Genomic DNA, 19,411 nt, shown 5'->3' on the forward strand with positions numbered 1-19,411 from the left:
AGGTTCTTCTTAATGGTGATGAAATTAGAGTAGCAATTATAGCATCTGTTGATCTATGTTACAAGATGCATAATCAAAGATGACTTTGATATCCATCTGCATGAGGACAGATGCTTTCACACATTTGTTTTCTTTATAACAATTTTAATAACTTGAGAAAATAAGATTACTGTGTCTTTAACTTTGTTTCGCTTGCTGCTTGCTTCAACTAGATGACAGAGCTTATTGTTATCTATTATAATTATGCTACTAGAACATCCACAAGTGCATCATTAGAGACATTTTAATTGTCTAAACTTTGCCATACCCAAAGTGGGTAAACCTTATTAACTTTAGAGAGGGGTGAATGCTTTGCTGTTTCTTAAGGGCCTATTGAATGAAGTGACGATTGTCTGAATTTCTGAATATTCGTATAATCTTTCAAATTTGATCAATTGCATGTAATAGCGTGCAGTGATACATCATTTGTTTTCCATGGATCAGACACATCTGCCTGATTTAAAGATTATTAGGCTACTTTCACATCTCCGGTTTAAATTCCGGCAGGCTGTTCTGGCAGAGAACAGCCTGCCGGAATTCTTCTGATCCGGCGCTGCCAGATGCGGACAGAATGTCCACCGGCCCCATTAAGTATAATGGGGTCCAGCAGAGATCCGTACGCATTCTCTCAGGCAACCAGAGAACTGGCATAGTTAAAAAAAAAAAAAAAGACAAACGTCCATCAAGTTCAACCAAGGGATAGGTGGGGACGTGAATCCCAGAAGGAAGTGAGACTCAGATTTCTACACGTTTTTATAAGCATTAATGTTTTTTACTTTTAAGAATTCGTCTAAACCCTTTTTGAAACTGTCCACTGTTCCTGCTATGACCACGTCCTGAGGAAGTCTATTCCACTGATTCACAGTTCTTACAGTAAAGAAGCTTTGACGCTTCTGGAGACTGAACTTTTTCTTCTTCAGTCGGAGGCAGTGCCCCCTTGTCTTTTGAGCACATTTTACATGGAACAGCTTTTCGCCTTATTTTTTGTATGGCCCATTTATATACTTGTAGAAGTTAATTATATCCCCCCTTAGATGTCTCTTCTGAAGACTAAATAAATTCAATTATTTTAATCTTTCTTCATAACTAAGACCCTTCATGCCCCTTATCATTTTAGTCGCTCTCCTCTGTACTTTCTACAGCTGCAGTGCATCCTTTCTATGTACTGGTGCCCAGAACTGGACTGCGTATTCCAGATGAGGCCGCACCAGCGCTTTGTAAAGTGCTGTCGGACACAAAACCACTGCATGTTGTGGTTTGTGTCCGGCGATCCTCTGCTTTCTCTGACGGAAAGGCCATGCCGGAATTTCACATTGGAGGTGCAAAAGTAGCCTTAGTTGCTGCCACATCCCCTTGTCTAATTGGAAATCTTGCAGTCATTAGCAGTGTAAATTCCGTAGTGAACCTGTTCCCTCACACCTCCTCCAGTCCCTCTCCCCTGCTGTCATTACTCACCTAACTATGATTTTTAACCTCTCTCTCTCTTCTGGTATCTTTCCATCCTCTTTCAAACACTCTGTTATAACCCCACTACTAAAAAAAAAACATCTCAGCAAAAAGAAATGGTGATTATTCTCTACTGATTCTTCTGGATCTCTATGCAGTGTTTGATACCATAGGACACTGCTCTCTCCTGGTTCTCTTCCTATCTCTCTTGCTGCTCCTTTAGTGTATCATTCGCTGGTACTAATTCTTCTCCTCTTCCTCTTGATGTTGGCGTTCCTCAGGGTTAAGTACTAGGTCCTCTACTACTAGGTCCTCTTCTCCCTTTACACAGCCCCCATTGGACAGACTATCAGTAGATTTGACTTTCATATCATCTCTATGTTGACGATACCCAACTGTACACTTCATCCCCTGACATCATCCCTGCTTTACTCCAAAACACCAGTGATTGTCTGGCAGCTGTCTCTAACATCATGTCTTCTCTAAAACTGAACCTCACAAAAACTGAACTTCTTGTCTTTCCCCCATCTACTTACCTACCTAAACTTGATATTTAAGTTTTGGTCTGTGGCACTATCATAACTCCTGTGAAACACGCCCGCCGTTTTAGGGCCACGTTTGACTCAGATCTTTCATTTGTTCCCCATATCCAATCACTTGCACGCTCTTGTCGTCTGCACCTCAAGAATATCGCCAGAATCCACCTAAGATTAAAATCCACAATAATTTGTACCTCTCAGTCTTATCTGCAAGACTTTTCTCCAGCCTACTCACTGGAATGTTCTGCCCCGAAATATCAGGTCAATTCATAACTTCCCTACTTCAAACGTGCCTTAAAAACTCATCTTTTCAAGCAGGATTATCAATCTTCCTAAAATGACTGTTCCCCGAGTAAACCCCTCCCCCACCAACTCCTCAGGCTTGAACTCAATCTTCTAACAGTCCTACACCCGAAGCAGATTGGCCTTCACCACTGCGTTCAGTACAATATTGGCTTGACTACTGCATATTACAATTAAATACTATAAAGGTCACCCCCAATTCCCCATAGATTGTAAGTAGGGATGAGCGAATCGACTTCGCATAAAACTTTGTTCTAATCCTAATGCAGGAGCTCTGTACAGTATTAGAATGTATTGGCTCTGATGAGCTGAAGTTATTGCCAAGTGGTACCTTGGAACCGAACCCGAGTTCGGGAAATGTTTTTTTTACAGTACAAATTAATTTATGAAGTTATTGTGGGAAGTTTCACGAGACTTCGTGAAGCAATAACTTCGGCTCATCGGAGCCAATACATTCTAATACTATACGGAGCTCCTGCTCCGTACAGTATTAGAACAAAGTCGTATGTGAATGGACTTCGGATGTTTCATTCGAAGTCGATTCGCTCATCCCCTTCAATGTAAACCCTGACGTCAAGAAACTGTAACTCCTCAGAGGAGGAAGTCACAGTAAATTGGAGACCGGGTACACCATTGTTGAGATGTAGGTGAAACTCATTCAAAGACTCCATAGAACCACTCCAAATCATAAAAATGTCGTCAATGTAGCGCCACCAGCACAGGACCCACTGATAAAAAGGTGATGCATATACCAGTTTGTCCTCAACCTCCGCCAAATGCTGCGTGTTAGACGAGTTGTATCAGATGCTGCGTGTTAGACGAGTTATATCAGATGATCATGTGTTTACCAACCGCATCAATGAGATGTGTAATACATTTTCTCACAGGAGGTATCCAGGTAGGTTGCTACACAAGTCCAGGACCAGAGTCTCCTTGGTTGACAGAGTGTTCACATTTCAGTCTTCCCCTACAAGCAGGGATACAGGACGCATTCCGTTTGTGTCCACCTATGGCAGCCATAGTGCTGACATAGCACAGATTTTGAGGAGAGAGTGGCATATTCTACATAGGGGTTTTCCCACTATTTGTGAATTTGACAGTCCGCCATTGATGGCATATAAGCGGAGCACCAATTTCCATGACAAACTGATCAAAACTGACATAAGAGATGTTACTAAAGGGGGTCAAACTTACCTTAAACCCAGAAAGATGGGTAATTTCCCATGTCTGGGTTGCTGCAACTGTGGGAACATGTTAAAGGGTAATACCTTTGTGAACCCATACAGCGGCAAGAAATATAACATTGCAGGATATTACACATGTCGGTCCAAGTTTGTAGTTTACATGATTGTTTGTCCCTGCAGCTTGGTCTACATAGGAGAAACAACCATGGAAATTAGGGAGCGCATTAACAAACACAAAAGTACTATTAGAAAAAAATGTTGGACAAGCCAGTGGCTAAGCACTTTAATGACTGTGGACACTCTGTCAGCCAATTGAGATTCAGGGTCATTGACTCTGTTGACGTCCCCAAGAGGGGTGGTGATAGGGAGCGCATGTTGAGAAAAAAAGAGCTGAAATGGATCTTTACATTACAATCGTTACAACCCCAGGGACTCAATACTGATTTTCTTTTTTTAAATCAAATCGTTTTTATTAAACAATAGATACATAATAAAACATAAAACAATACGTTGTGTTTTCTTTTCTTTACATTATCCACCGTGTGGAATCAGTGAACAACAGTAATCATAAATATATCACCACTCAGTTTTAACACGAATCCATACAATACGTGTACACTTGCTAAAACAAATATTTTAGACATAGAATTACCATAACTTAACCCTCCCAACCTCCCTCCCCCCCTTACCCTGCCCCAACCCCCCCAACCCTAACAGCTGGTCTTGACCGTCACAAGCCTATATAACCACATGGGTATGAGATAACCATTCACTCCACATTTTATCAAACTTCTGAGGACACCCTCTCTTCACATACACCCCTTTTTCGAGTATCAGCATGTCATGCACCTTCCGTTCAAACTCGCTCAGTGTGGGCGGACTCCCCTGGATCCACCTCATAGCAATCAGTTTCCTGGCCACATATAGCAATCTCCCCACAGCGACCTTAACCGGTTCAGTCCCTCCAATTTCAGACACATACCCCAGAATACACACCTTAGGATCTTTTTGAATTTTCAATGTCAGTTTACTATTAATCATATTTCTAACTTCCTCCCAATAATTACCAACTACTGGACAAGACCACAGCATATGCAACAAGTCTGCACCATCTTCCATACACTTTGGGCACTTGTCATCACTTCTTACTCCTATCTTTTTCAGGAACACCGGTGTTTTGTACACTCTATGTATGATAAATAGTTGGGACAGTTTGCCCTGTTCACTTAAGGACACCTTGGGGACTGCTTCTAATATATCTTCCCACTTATCCTTAGACATATCTCCCACGTCAGCCTCCCATTTTTTCATTCTTGAAAGCGGATATCCCTCTAAGAATTTTTCCAGTAAAAGAGCGTACACCTGTGATATTAACCCTCTTTTTCCCCCACCTGTCGGAAGAACAAGCTTATGAACCACCTCCATTTGAGCTATCTCACATCCTTTCCGCAACGTGACCTCAAGGGAATGCCTTATTTGAAGATATTTATAGAACCACTCCCTTGGAATATTAAATTCCTGCTGCAGGTTTTGAAATGACTTACATATCTTGTCCTTAATTAATTGTCCAATTCTCGTCACTCCATAAGTTTCCCAGTTCCTAAGTCCTGGTATGGCAACTAGTTCTGGCAACAAGTGGTTCTTTCCAATAGGAGAAAGTTCACTAATACCTCCCACTCCTCTTAGCAGCTTCACTTTTGCCCAAACTTTTTTCATAAGTTCAATAAGAGGGAGTTTATCCCTCCCTGCATGCATTCCTGAGCCTTCTAGAATGCCCATGAGGTCACGACTGCCCAGCCAATGCTGCAATATCTGCCCAGTCATGTCCGGTGCTTGTAGATCAATCCATCCCTTAAAATGCTTACATTGGGAAGCCAAAAAATAAATCCATGCGTTAGGGACAGCCAGGCCCCCTTCCGACTTAGAATACTGTAATGTCTCCAGTTTGATCCTAGCCTGTCCATACTTCCAAGTAAGATCTCTAAATATAGAGTGAATTTTCTTGAATCTATCCAGAGGGATCCAAACTGGAGCATTATTCAGTATATATAGCAACTGGGGCATCATAACCATTTTTAAAAGGTTAACTCTACCTACCACCGAAAGAAAGAGTCTACACCATGACCTCACTTTAAGCCTAAAAGTAGCCAGCAATGGGGACAGATTAAGTTCTTCAAAATCCGATAGCCTCAGTGTTATATGTAATCCCAGATATTAAAATTTATCCACCCAGGGCACCAAACTATCTACTTGTCTGCCTGCCAGGGCCTGCCCATCAATTGGCATCAAAGAGGATTTTTGCCAGTTTATCCGCAGTCCAGAAAAGCTACCAAATCTGTCAATCAATGCCATTGCCGCATCCAGAGACGCACCAGTATCGCCCATGAAAATTAGAGTATCATCAGCGTACATAGCCACTTTATTGTGCAGCCCACCGTATCTAAACCCCTCTATACTTGTTGATAAACGAATATGTGCCGCAAGCGGCTCTATTGCAAGAGCAAACAATAAGGGCGACAGTGGGCATCCCTGCCTGGAGCCCCTGGCAAGGGGAAAACAGTCTGACAACCCTCCATTAGCTCTAATTCTCGCCTTAGGACTAGAATACAGAACCTGTACCCACTGAATGAACCGCTCACCAAAGCCCATAGTTCTCAGGACCCCCCACAAATACCTCCATTCCACACTGTCAAACGCCTTAGCGGCGTCAAGCGCAAGCAAGGCCCTGTCTCCACTGTTATCCGCCGGAATATTTAAACTAGTGTACAGCCTACGAAGATTAATAGCCGTCGATTTCCCTGGCATAAACCCCGTCTGATCCGGGTGTACTATGGTCAGAATTACTTTGGACAGCCTGTTCGCCAACACCTTCGCCAGGAGCTTAACATCAGCCGCGAGAAGTGAAATTGGCCTGTAGGAATCCGGTATTTTAGGATCCTTTCCAGGTTTAGGTATAACCACAATTATAGCTTCCTGCATCGAATGTGGTAACGAACCTGCCTCCAATGAGTGCTCAAACACCTTAAGTAATTCAGGGAGTAATATCCCCTGCAGCTTTTTGTATACCTCTACTGGGAGGCCATCAGCTCCAGGCGCCTTACCACTTGCCATGTCCCCAAGTGCAGCTTCCAGTTCCTCAAGTGTAATCGGCTCCTCCAGCCTCTCTCTATCCTCTTCTGACAGCACCGATAACTGCGCCTCCCCTAGGAAATCATTCAGGGCCTCATCAGAATTAGATCCAGTGGAAGTATATAGAGATACATAAAAGCTTTTTAAAATATCTAATATTCCTTTCGTGTCCTGGCTACTGTTCCCCATGTCATCTCTCAATTCCTGAATGCAAGAGGAGCCCCTCTGGGCCTGCGAGACCACCGACAACAAATGACCCACCTTCTCTCCTTCCTCAAAAGATCTCTGACGATAAAAGCTTCTCTTTCTATCTGCGGCCTGGACCAAATGACATCTCAACTGCTCCTGGGCTACCTCCAGCGCCTCACTACTAACCGTGGTGGGGGATCTACTAAACTCTCTCTCAGCCTCAGCCACTAGTACATGCGCCTTGACATCCGCCTCCCTGGATCTGGATTTATGCTTGTTAATTTCTTTCATCAGAACTCCCCTCAGGAATGCTTTCATGGCGTCCCATACACCTGGTATCGAAGCCGACCCTGTATTGATATCGAAAAATTCCTTAATTTCCAGAGAAATCCCAGACAGGTCACCCAACACATTCAGCCAATGAGGATTACACTTCCACAGCCTCGGTTCCTGTCTGAGCACCCCCAGGCACAAGTCAATCTGCACCAGAGAATGGTCCGACAACGACCGAGGATGATAAACGACACCCTTAACTAGTGGTAGCATTATGTCGTTAACAAGGGCCAGATCTATACGCGATAGCGAATGGTGCGTGGCGGATCTACACGAGAATTCACGCTTATCTGGGTTACGCAATCTCCATACATCCTGTACTCCTACCTCACCCAAAATATTCCTGAGAGCCGCACTCCCCGGTGAACCACCTGCTCCCTCCACCCGGCATCTATCTAGGGAGTCATTCAGCGTGCAATTAAAGTCCCCAACCAACAGCCACGGCAACCCAGGGAAGTCCGCCACAAAGCCCATGATCTCTCTTATTAACGGAGAAGCAAACGGCGGAGGCACATACACAGACACCAACACCACCTGTATTCCATCCACCTTACACACAACACACACATATCTACCCTCAGCATCCACACAATCCTGCATATGTTCATACCTAATACTCCTATGCACAATCATACTTACACCTCTAGAATGAGAGGAATGAGTTGAATGTAACGCATGAATCACCCAATTTTTACTCATCCAGTGTAAATTTTCTCCAGTCAAATGCGTTTCCTGAAGGCAACATATAGCCGGCTGAAACCGCCCCAAATACTGAAAAATACACTGTCTTTTCCGTGCATCAGCCATCCCTCTCACATTCCAGCTTAAGACTCTAATCACCTGTGACATGGTAAAACTTCAAACCATATTTGAATCTCACAGCCCACTCAGATAACATTCGCTCATAGTTCAAGACCTTAACCCTTCCCCCCAACCTTCTCCCTGCCCCCCCCACCCCCCTCCCTCCCTCTCGTAGTCAGGTTACTGTAACAGGGGATCACTGTCCCCTCAGTATCCACTTCACACATTAAAACAGGGCAATCCGAGAGCAACCTGCCCCCCAACCTACAATAAACATAACAGTTTATAACACATTTCCTCAGGTAGAGAATCCTCCCCACATCTGAGAAATACATTTTACTATCATTACCGCCTGCTCCCTCCTCAGGAACTACCATGTGGTAGCATTACATAATACACTCCCTAACTGGTGCAACATTTAAAGCAATCCTAGAGTGCAAATGCATATATAAAGTGAACATAAGAAACATATATCTGCCTCCTTCAAGTGTCCAGGGCACCACTTCTCAATTGTCGCTCGTGGACGTCCAGCCACTGCGCCGCCTCCTCCGGATCTTCAAAAAATCTGGTGGATCCCAATGCCACCACACGCAGTTTAGCAGGAAACAGCATAGCGTACTGGACTTGTAGAGCTCTCAGCCTTTTCTTTATATCCATAAATCTGCTTCTCCTCCGCTGCACTACGTTGGAATAATCCGGAAATATGGACACTTTAACCCCATTCAGGACCATCTCCTCATTGTCCCTTGATTGCCGCAAGATAGTGTCCCGGTCTTTAAAATGGAGTATCTTCGCCAGTATGGGACGGGGAGGTCTGCCAGGCGGAAGCGGCCGCATGGGGACTCTGTGCGCCCGCTCCACCGCATATAATGAGGATAGACCTTTTTCATGAAATAGTTGGTGCAACCATTTTTCCACCAATTCAGTGGCATTATCCCCCTCCGTCTTCTCTGGCATACCCACAATCCGCAGGTTATTCCTTCTGGACCTGTTCTCCAGATCATCTGTTTTGGCGTATAAGGCAGCTATATCTTTAGCAGTTGTTTTTGCCGCCATTTGCAAGGGCTGAATAACGTCCTCAATAGTGGACACCCTCTTCTCCAATTCAGAGGTGCGTTCTGTGATTTTGTGTAGGTCATGCCTAATTAAAGACACATCCGACCTCAGGCTGCCAACCTGTACTGTAAGCACCTTCAGTGTGCTGTTACAACTGGCCACAGCGGCCATAATATCTTTTAGAGTAGGCTCTGCATCAGTCACAACTTTAGGGCCTACCGCGTCTTTTGCCGGCCGTGCAGGGGTTAATGGCGGCCAATTCACCGCATCTAGGGCCTCCCCATCAGTGGATTCATCCTCCTGTCCAGAGGAGATATGAGCGTCCATCTCCTTCTCCTCAGCCCAGTCTCCCCCAGCACTATCCGTGCGAGCAAACCTGCTCAGCTTTGCGGCCGCAGTCTGTCTCCGCTTGGGCTGTAAGGCCGGCCCCTCTTCTTCCTCGGCGCCATGCCGGCTCACCTCTGGCCTGTCATATCGCGGCCCTTTACCGGACTTCCTCGGCATGTCGGCTCTCAGAAATTTAGCACAGCACCCTCCTGTCGCCTCTCAACAACCAGGTAGGAAAGGACCGGCGATATAGGGGGTTACTACCACTCTAAAGTCAGGATGTCTGCAGGAGCTCAGTGTGATGCGACCTACTCCATGCGCTCTCAGGCCACGCCCCCCCTCAATACTGAATTTAATGTGAACAGTGTAGATAGGTAGAATATTTCAGTTATTTATGTCTGACTCAGTATAGACAATGTTTTTATATGGTATTTAATGGTTTAATATCATAATTTTTTGGTCACTAATTTCACATGTTTATTCACAATATACACTCACCTAAAGAATTATTAGGAACACCTGTTCTATTTCTCAATAATGCAATTATCTAGTCAACCAATCACATGTCAGTTGCTTCAATGAATTTAGGGGGGTGGTCCTGGTCAAGACAATCTCCTGAACTCCAAACTGAATGTCAGAATGGGAAAGAAAGGTGATTTAAGCAATTTTGAGCGTGGCATGGTTGTTGGTGCCAGACGCGCCGGTCTGAGTATTTCACAATCTGCTCAGTTACTGGGATTTTCACGCACAACCATTTCTAGGGTTTACAAAGAATGGTGTGAAAAGGGAAAAACATCTAGTATGCGGCAGTCCTGTGGGCAAAAATGCCTTGTGGATGCTAGAGGTCAGAGGAGAATGGCCCGACTGATTCAAGCTGATAGAAGAGCAACGTTGACTGAAATAACCACTCGTTACAACCGAAGTATGCAGCAAAGCATTTGTGAAGCCACAACACGCACAACCTTGAGGCGGATGGGCTACAACAGCAGAAGACCCCACCGGGTACCACTCATCTCCACTACAAATAGGAAAAAGAGGCTACAATTTGCACGAGCTCACCAAAATTGGACTGTTGAAGACTGGAAAAATGTTGCCTGGTCTGATGAGTCTCGATTTCTGTTGAGACATTCAAATGGTAGAGTCCGAATTTGGCGTAAACAGAATGAGAACATGTATCCATCCTCTGGCTACTTCCAGCAGGATAATGCACCATGTCACAAAGCTCGAATCATTTCAAATTGGTTTCTTGAACATGACAATGAGTTCACTGTACTAAAATGGCCCCCACAGTCACCAGATCTCAACCCAATAGAGCATCTTTGGGATGTGGTGGAACGGGAGCTTCGTGCCCTGGATGTGAATCCCTCAAATCTCCATCAACTGCAAGATGCTATCCTATCAATATGGGCCAACATTTCTAAAGAATGCTATCAGCACCTTGTTGAATCAATGCCACATAGAATTAAGGCAGATCTGAAGGCAAAAGGGGGTCCAACACCGTATTAGTATGGTGTTCCTAATAATTCTTTAGGTGAGTGTATATTTACACAATGTGTATCTGACATATTGTTTCATCCGACCTTTTTGGAATCATGTTCCATCTCTCAGGTCTACCAATAGATAGATGGCTTTGCGCGACATGTATCCAGCCTTATGGAATATCAATTTGATATCAAGATGATAGATCGCTTTGTCCCTGTGATTATGTCTGTGTGCGAGACATGGTGTTGTCCCCATTGACATACATAGGGCTAGCAGTGATGTCCGTTTATAGGACCTTTCATGTTGCTGTAGTTACATGTGTGCAAAGGACCTTGCGCCCATCATGTGATCATCTGGTGACTGGATGACGCATGATGCACGTGACCGATGGCAGCACGCCACGACGGCAGCGCGATGATGTCATTGACATGTGCATTGCGATCGGCCAGACGCCGAAGTAGGACCGCGAGTATGTCTGGCGATGTCGGATGATGCATAATATGAATCAGGTACACATTTATATTATAATGTGTTTCAGACGGCCTGATTGATGAAGAGGCTGCTTTTAATTGCACATATGTATTGATTGGGCTGAGCCTTTTATTGTTTGGCTCTAACATGTTATAGGAGTGGTTACATATATGTATTTATGGTTGCCAGCTTTTACCATTTGTATACTTGACAAAGGCTACTGCGTAGACGAAACGTCGTACTCTGTTTGTGTGTGCACTCAAGGCTTCCAATAAAAAGACGCACTGGATATGCTGCTGTGATTTCTACCTTTCATTGCTGTTCCTGGACTACTGTGGATCTGCGGTCCCATCGCGGCTGTTGCATTCCAGTTTTGGTCAAGAGGTCGGGTTGTGCTGCACTACTACCTTGTTTGTGCTATCCAGAGGATAGGTCATCAGTCTAAAACTCCTAGGAAAACCCTTTAATGTACTCTTCCCTAGGGGAGATTGCCTGAGCTTAGGTTCCTAGCTTGCTAGTCTGACCAGTGAAGGCGTGCTACTCTGACCGTCTGCCTGTTGAGGACCTGTTGATACTCCGCTGCCTGCTCTGACCCTAGCCTGTCTACCGTACTGAACTTTTGCTGCCTGCTCTGACCTAACATTTGTTTCACAGAATCAAATGAACTCTGCCTGCGCTGATCTCTGCCTGTTCATTGGCTACAAGTATTGCCTAACCCCCTTGGTGCTTTGCACCAGTGTCACTGACCCCCTGATTCAGCTGCCAACTACACAGGGACTATTACAAGAGGTAGTAGCCTGATGGCTTCCCTGCAGCAAAGACTAGATCCCTGTGTAGTGGTTAAAGGGTGAAAACAAGAGGACCACCAGGACAATGCCTGTAGGAATAGCTTAAAATCAAACCAGTTAACTGGCACAGTGGGTCCATACCCACAGTCCGTTACATGTTCAAATGTCTTTTAAACACAAACAAGTCACTAAATTGTTACTTGCCACCCATCAATAAAAAATAACTGCCCATATCAGAGGATTCTAAATTTTTGGATATTCAGATTGTATAGAAGCAATTCAGAGTTGGGGTGAAATAATACTAGAATGTAAATAAATACATACAATAAATAAGGGCTAATTTATCTTCCACATCAACTCAGTGGATTACAGGGGCTTGCCCTGAGTATCAGCCAACTGTAGATGTAGCCATCAGCAATATGTATGGTTGAGCCCATGGGGTAATTACGCTATCTGTTGGAAGCATTACCTAGAGAAATAATGCAATGAAAATCACTGCCTTCTATTAACTACTGAACATTCACAACTCCCATAGTTTTTGACAAAGCTGATTTAAAGAAATAACATAGATGAAGAATGTCTCCACAACTGGACCTTCTTTGTGATGTAAATTTCTGTTTTGGACAATCACTTTTTATACTACAGGTTACTTGGCAACAAGTCGATCTTAGGGACGTCAACTGCTAGGAACTTTAGTGATTACTTGTTTGAAAATGAACCATTACATGGTGTCCATTGAAATCAATAAGAATCCATTGATTTACCTTGATCCTAGCTCCAGAGCCAAGCTGAGGGCAAAGCAGAAAAGGTTTGTCTGAAGAAAATAAAACCTGTAACCCCTTAAGACCAGGCCAGTTTTCATTTTTGCATTTTAATTTTTTTTATCCCCGCTTTCCAAAAGCCATAACTTTTTTTAAATTCCATTCATTAGCTCAGAAGCCTGCTCCATATATCCCCTGCACGCAGCTATGTTAAAGAAACACTCCTGGCAAAACTTATAGACTTTCTACTAGCACAGGGCCTGAAAAGATGGTGCCTGACATGGGGTTTGAATACAAAAGAGAAAATACCTATGTTGTGCACTGCCCCAATAGGTCTGTTGTAAGGTGCAGGTGCATAGGTAACAATAAGGGTACAACCACACGGTACCCCAAGAACTGCACGGCCAATTAAGCTGCAGCTACCTATTATTTAACTAATGAAGACCGCATTGTATAGCTTGTCTTCATTGTTAATGGCCGTCAATACCGTGTAACTATTAACAATGAAGACCAGCTATTTAGTGCAATAGGGGAGGGAGGCAGAATCCGCCGAATTAACATATAGTAAGGCTATTTTCACAACTGCGATGTGAATTCCGTGAATTACCTGCTGTAATTGTCAGGATGCAGCGCTGCAGGATGCCGACGGAATTCCTGCCGGCCCCATTGGATGCTGCGGTTTGTGTCCAGACGATTCCCGGCATTGTCTGCCGAAACAGCCCAACCAAATTCACACTGGAGGCACAGCATACACTTGCATATAAGATAAGGATGTAAAGAGGACCCGTCACCTCTCCTGACTTGTTAATTTTAGTAGTAAGAATCCTGGAACATATTTTCTTGTAACTGTATGTTGCGTGTTTTCTCTATTATTCTTATTACATGTTTATGTATAAATTGCCATTCCCTCTTTCCATGAGGTGTGTCCCTACACAGTCTGTCTCTGCTAGCACTGACTGGACAGTGTTAGACTGTGCAGGGGCACACTCCCAACTGGTAACACCCACCTGTACAATAGGATCTGTAGTGGTTGATGTGAGGAACAGCTGATAATGAGAGAAGTACAGGGACTGATGCTGAATCGAATGGCTTTAGTGCCTAGTGAGGCACAACATAGTCATAAAAATAGATTCTCTAGAACTGATATTTCATGTGAAATACATTAGTTTACTAAAGCAGTCATTTCAGGAGTGGTAACAGGTTTAAGCAGTCTTCATACTGTATGCTGGCAACTAATAGCTACAGTCTCTTACACAGTGCTCTTGGGACTAAAGCAATTCCATTCATCCACAGTCTCTGTCCTCCCCATGATATCATCTGTTCTATACACCTGGTACCCTTGTCCCTGTGGCTGGATGCTTCTCTGCATACAGCTCACATGTGCTCCTTCAGGAACAATTCTGTTCCCCAAGCTCACAGGCCTCCAGGGCAGTCAAAGTGGTCCAGGCCACACACTCACACATTTCCTGTTTTCAGCTACTTTTATATTCTTTGGTCCTGCAGCAATATTTACTGGTCACCAGTAAGATTGCATGCATATTCAATACATGAAAACATCTATTTAAATTGACTTTCAGTAACTAGGTCAACAATATCACTGCAAAAAAAGGCCCCATTTAAAATATAACCATTAATAGATGTTAAAACCCAAAGAGCATCTATTGTAGTAGCAGAGATGTATTCAAGAGGCCAATATCAAATACCATATAGCTGTGGATTTTAAAGCCAATTATAGTCAGTAGAGGGTTATGCACAATGATGATTCATTTTGGCAGCTGATCCCTCCAGTACTAAAGGAAATGAGTAATCAGAAAATATTGTTTAAATCACATTTTTATGTTAAACATTTTTTAGAAGTCTAAGTGAGCTTTTTTTTTTATTTTTTTATTTCCATGTTACGATCTGTATTTAAAAAAAATGTATATAATCCTACAATTTTTGCACTGGCCACTAGATCTATTAGTAGGTCTTGATTTCCTGTTCTGTAAAGGTAACTTTTCAGTAGCCACTGTATTATCATCACAGACAGAATTACAATTACAAGTATCACCTCTATATGACAACACAGGATCCACCATTTACAATGATAGGTGATATCACAGCTTATCTACTCCCTCCTGACCTCTGCACTGGTCACAGTGTATGCCTAGAAAAAATGTCTCATAGAACTCACCGGGGTCCCCTCTTGTCAATTGTGTCTATGTCCCACGTCGCTGCTCTAAAAAAAAACGGAAGTCTTAACATATTTTGAGCCTGGTGGCCAGTGCAAAGACTGCACGATTTTAGGTGCTCTCTATAAGCATATATTGTGTTCCCCAAATCCTGACCTCTTACGCCGTAAAACAGTACTCTCTACTCTGCACTTATAAGGGTCAGTCACCCTGAAGTAGATGCCTGCAGATGAGGTGCTGTCTTAATTATTATCAGAGTCATGCCTCAAGGCCTATTTAAGGGGTCGAACATTAACTTATAGGATAGCTGCCTTACATCTGGTGGCATTAGAGGCAGAGCTTGTTAAAGGGGTAATTTGCATACCTTCTCCCCAGGATTTTTTTAAAATATAGTAACATAGAAAATCTAAAAAAAAAAATCGACAAAATTTTTTGAAACATAAAAACGCAATTTAAACAGGTCATTTTCTGATTATGCATTTTCTTTAAGGTAGTAGCTGTGAAGTAGCAGAGTTAGATATAGTCATTGGAGATTGGTAAGTCATTTCATGCCCCTTGTGTTTCCCCTGCCTGACGGGATGGTCACCTCTATACGGATGTGCCTTTTCACTGGATGTTGGTATCTTAGATACAGGGTTCCTGTAGAGTGTTCACATAGAGTGTAAGAGTGTCCCCTGATGAACCCTTATATACAACATTCCTAAGAAGTCTCATAACTAGGTTTTAGTACATTTAAGAACTGGATCATAACAACTAATATTAGGCAAGTGCAATTCAAGTCAGGACAGACCAACCATGTTCTCCAACCACCAAACTTGGTCACAAATATGGAGGCACATAGTTTTCTGACATCATTTTATGCTGCAGCATTAAGGTTTCTTGTAAACTAAAAGGTCCAAACAAAACGAAAAAATCAGTCCCTGATTATGGATACTGCTCCATGGATCATTATGTTTAGCACTAAGCAATTTGGCAGGAAGTGTCCTCGTGTCATCCACCAAACCCACATTCATCCATCGGATAAACTGAAGGTGAAATATGGCTCATCACTCCAGAAAACACATTTCTACTATCTTCACTGTCCAATGGTGGCTAGCTTTCCATCACTTGAACCCATATCTAGCATTACATATCCCATCTTCACCCATATCTGGCATTACATATGCCATGATCTCAAGCTCAAACCTTACAGCATTACCCATTCTAAAGGATTCCATGACTGTATACTTGAATTTATATGCCTGTTAGCAAAAAAAACTTGATTAAAATGGTCAAATCCTTCAAATGGAAGCCGTTTCATCCTACTTTTAGCCATTAAAGGGCATCTGTCAGCAGATTTCTACCTATGAAACTGGCTGCCCTGTTACATGTGCGCTTGGCAGCTGGAGGCATCTGTGTTGGTCCCATGTTCTTACTGTATGTGCCTGCATTGCTGAGAACAATTAAGTTTAATATATGCAAATGAGCCTCTAGGAGCAACGGGGGCGTTGCCATTACACCTAGAGGCTCTGCTCTCTCCAACTGCCGTGCTCTTTGCACTTTGATTGACTTTAGGAGAAGTCAGGGCCAGGCAGGATCACATTACCACTGCCTGGCCCCGTCAATCAAAGTACAGAGGGTGCTGCAGTTACAGAGAGAGCTGAGCCTCTAAGTGTAATGGCAACGCCCCTGTTGCTCATAGACATTCAGTTGCACGTATTAAAACTTTATTTGAACATGGGACGAACACAGATGTCTTCAGCTGCCATGTGCAGCAGGTAGGTACAAATTACAAATCTGCTGGCAGATGCCCTTTAAGAGTATAAACGTCATAGTCAAAATAGGCGTAGCTCTCTTTGTTTGACGATAGCTTATTTTTAGCTAACAAAATGCTTATTTTACAAGTCTCTCACTGATTTTCAGTAAGAACTCTACATACTATATATGTTTTTGCAGTGTGACATGCAGTCATTGTCTGTTGAGGAACTGAAGAGATTATTATATGACACTTTTTGTGAGCACCTGTCCATGCGTGACATTGAAAATATTATCTTGACTGAAGAGGCTGGAAACCTCGGAACTAAAGGGGATTGTCCTGTAGATATGGAGGGTAAGTATTTTTTCTCTGTGGTCAGAAATGTTAATTGGGGACATAGTTATATAAGGTACTTTTTTGGCATCACAAAACACAAAATAATAATAGTTTAATGTAACAATCCTATCCATGGCTAAGCGAACCCTCAGCTAGATCCTTCAAAGCTTAGACCAACTACTGAACTTTGGAGACGGAGAATCCTATTTCTATGGGGTGTCAATCTCAGCAGAAATGCGACGTTGTATAAGTGCTAAGTTTCAAGATGGTCTACTCTAGAACATACCAAACATAAGGTCTCATCATTGATTTCACTATCCCTTCTTTGTTTCAGCTTCCACAAATCAACAAATCCGCCAGACCTGTGTCCGAAAGAGTCTGATCTGCGCCTTTGCCATCGCTTTCATCATTAGTGTAATGCTAATAGCTGCAAATCAGGTTCTGCGGAGTGGCATGAAGTGATCACGTGGGGATGTCAAGTCATGAACTCAGATGTACTTTCAGGAGCTTCTCCTGTCTATTCCCCACATGTTAATGGACTGCGATGTACAGAAGAGGAACTCCCTAAGACCTTGAAAAATATGGGACTTACCCTCCAGTGTCTGAATGTGCATGGGAAGATTTGCATGGAAAATGCATGGGCATTTAAATTGTCAGGTGACCATCTGTGCTTTCAAAATCTGTGACACGAAGGGACTCTATATATAATAGGTGTATATATGTATACGGATATATAACTCTATATTTATGAGCAATAACACTTTGGGTTGCTAAAGGGTTAACTCTTTGGTTACTGGGCACAGGGTCAGTAGGGTTAATGAGCTCCTGCTAATGTGTAATTGTTTCTACACTGCAAGGAGAAGGGCAGCAGGAAGGTTAATTTGTCTTCCCTTCCCCCAGTATCATTCGCCTTAGCCCCTAAATTGTGGAATGGGTTGATGTTAAATGTAGCTCTCCCTGTTTTCCTTCCATTTGTCTCTGTATTGAAGTATCTGCTTGAAGTATAATTGCCCCATATCCTGTTTGGACTTTATCTCTTGTGACACAGGGGGATTACTATGAAGCCCTGATTCCCTTTGCTGCAATCACATTGGAAACCAATAAGCTGCTGGCTGCTTCCAGAGCAAAGAATTGCTATTGTTATTTTTCAAAGCAGGAGGAATGTCTGTCCCCATGATAAAGTATCCCTGTATAGAGAATATTCACCAATCTCTTGTTTGCTGTGGATTTTCATCCTTTTCGCTTTGTTCCCTGACTAGCACACCTCCTTTACATTTGTCCTTTTTGCTTTCCATATTTTATCTTTGCACTTTGTATCTCTGATTTCGGTCTCTATCGCTTTGCATTTACGTAATTAAAGCACTTCATTGTCCACATTGCAATATCATTTTTTTTTTAAACATGGTCTCATCTTCTACGTTCATCACATTAGGGGTTAAACCTGCTACATCCAGGGACTAATATACAAGAGGAATTTAAAAAGTAAGGTTCCCTGCTATTTCTCCATATAATCGAATTACATTGAATTGCTTACTCCACTGGTGTAAACACAAATGTAGTGTATTTTTCAATGTAGTCACCTAGAGAGGACCGGTCACCACGAAATACGGCGCAATCTGCAGGCAGCATGTTATAGAGTAGGAGGAGCTGATGGATAGTTTTATGGGAAAAGTAAAACTTGGAATTTATACACTTAATGGTGTTGCACCGTCAAAGATATAGATATTGTCATCAATATCTGATCAGTGGGGGTACACGGAGTGCTGTCCACATCTTTTGCGGCCCCATTGAAGAGAATGGGTCCGCATCCGAGCTGCCAAAATAGCGGCTCGGATGCGGACCCAAACAACGGTCATGTGCATGAGGCCTAAAGGATCCATGTGTAGTCCGTGTGTCCGTTTTTTGCTGTCTATGTGTCATCCGTGTTTCGCAGACACTGTGCAGCCGAAAAATTATTTTCAAAGCATGTCTTCCTAAAGATCCGTGAAACATGGATGTCATCCGTGTTGCATCTATGGTTTTCACAGACCCATAGACTATAATGGGAGTGATGGATCCGTACAGAAGAGTGATGAACACGGACAAAATGGAGCTTGCTTCTGTGCTAAAAACACGGACCCACAAACACACATTAAAATGAATGGGTACGTGTGCTGTCTGTGCGTGGAATACTGACGTGTGAAGGAGGCTTTACACTGGGAATGGACTGTGCATGTGCTAGTTTCCCTGTAACGGAATGGAGCTGATGGGAACATGGCTTCTGATGGAGGATTTTGTCCATCAGCATCCATGTTCCCATCACAGTGCCAGCATACAGGTCA

At 43.2% G+C, this 19,411-nt stretch overlaps 1 protein-coding gene across 1 annotated transcript in view; it reads left to right on the plus strand.

Moving 5' to 3' along the window:
- CABP7 (calcium binding protein 7) overlaps nt 1-17,552 on the plus strand; it is a 106,742-nt gene extending 89,190 nt beyond the window's left edge. The window contains exons 4-5 of the mRNA XM_040420272.1: nt 16,955-17,108; nt 17,425-17,552. Coding sequence (XP_040276206.1) covers nt 16,955-17,108; nt 17,425-17,552 — 282 coding nt within the window. The remainder of the gene's footprint in view (nt 1-16,954; nt 17,109-17,424) is intronic.
- Nucleotides 17,553-19,411: the final 1,859 nt, after the last annotated feature.

This window comes from Bufo bufo, chromosome 2, assembly GCF_905171765.1.
Source record: "Bufo bufo chromosome 2, aBufBuf1.1, whole genome shotgun sequence".
NCBI classification, from domain to species: Eukaryota; Metazoa; Chordata; class Amphibia; order Anura; family Bufonidae; genus Bufo; species Bufo bufo.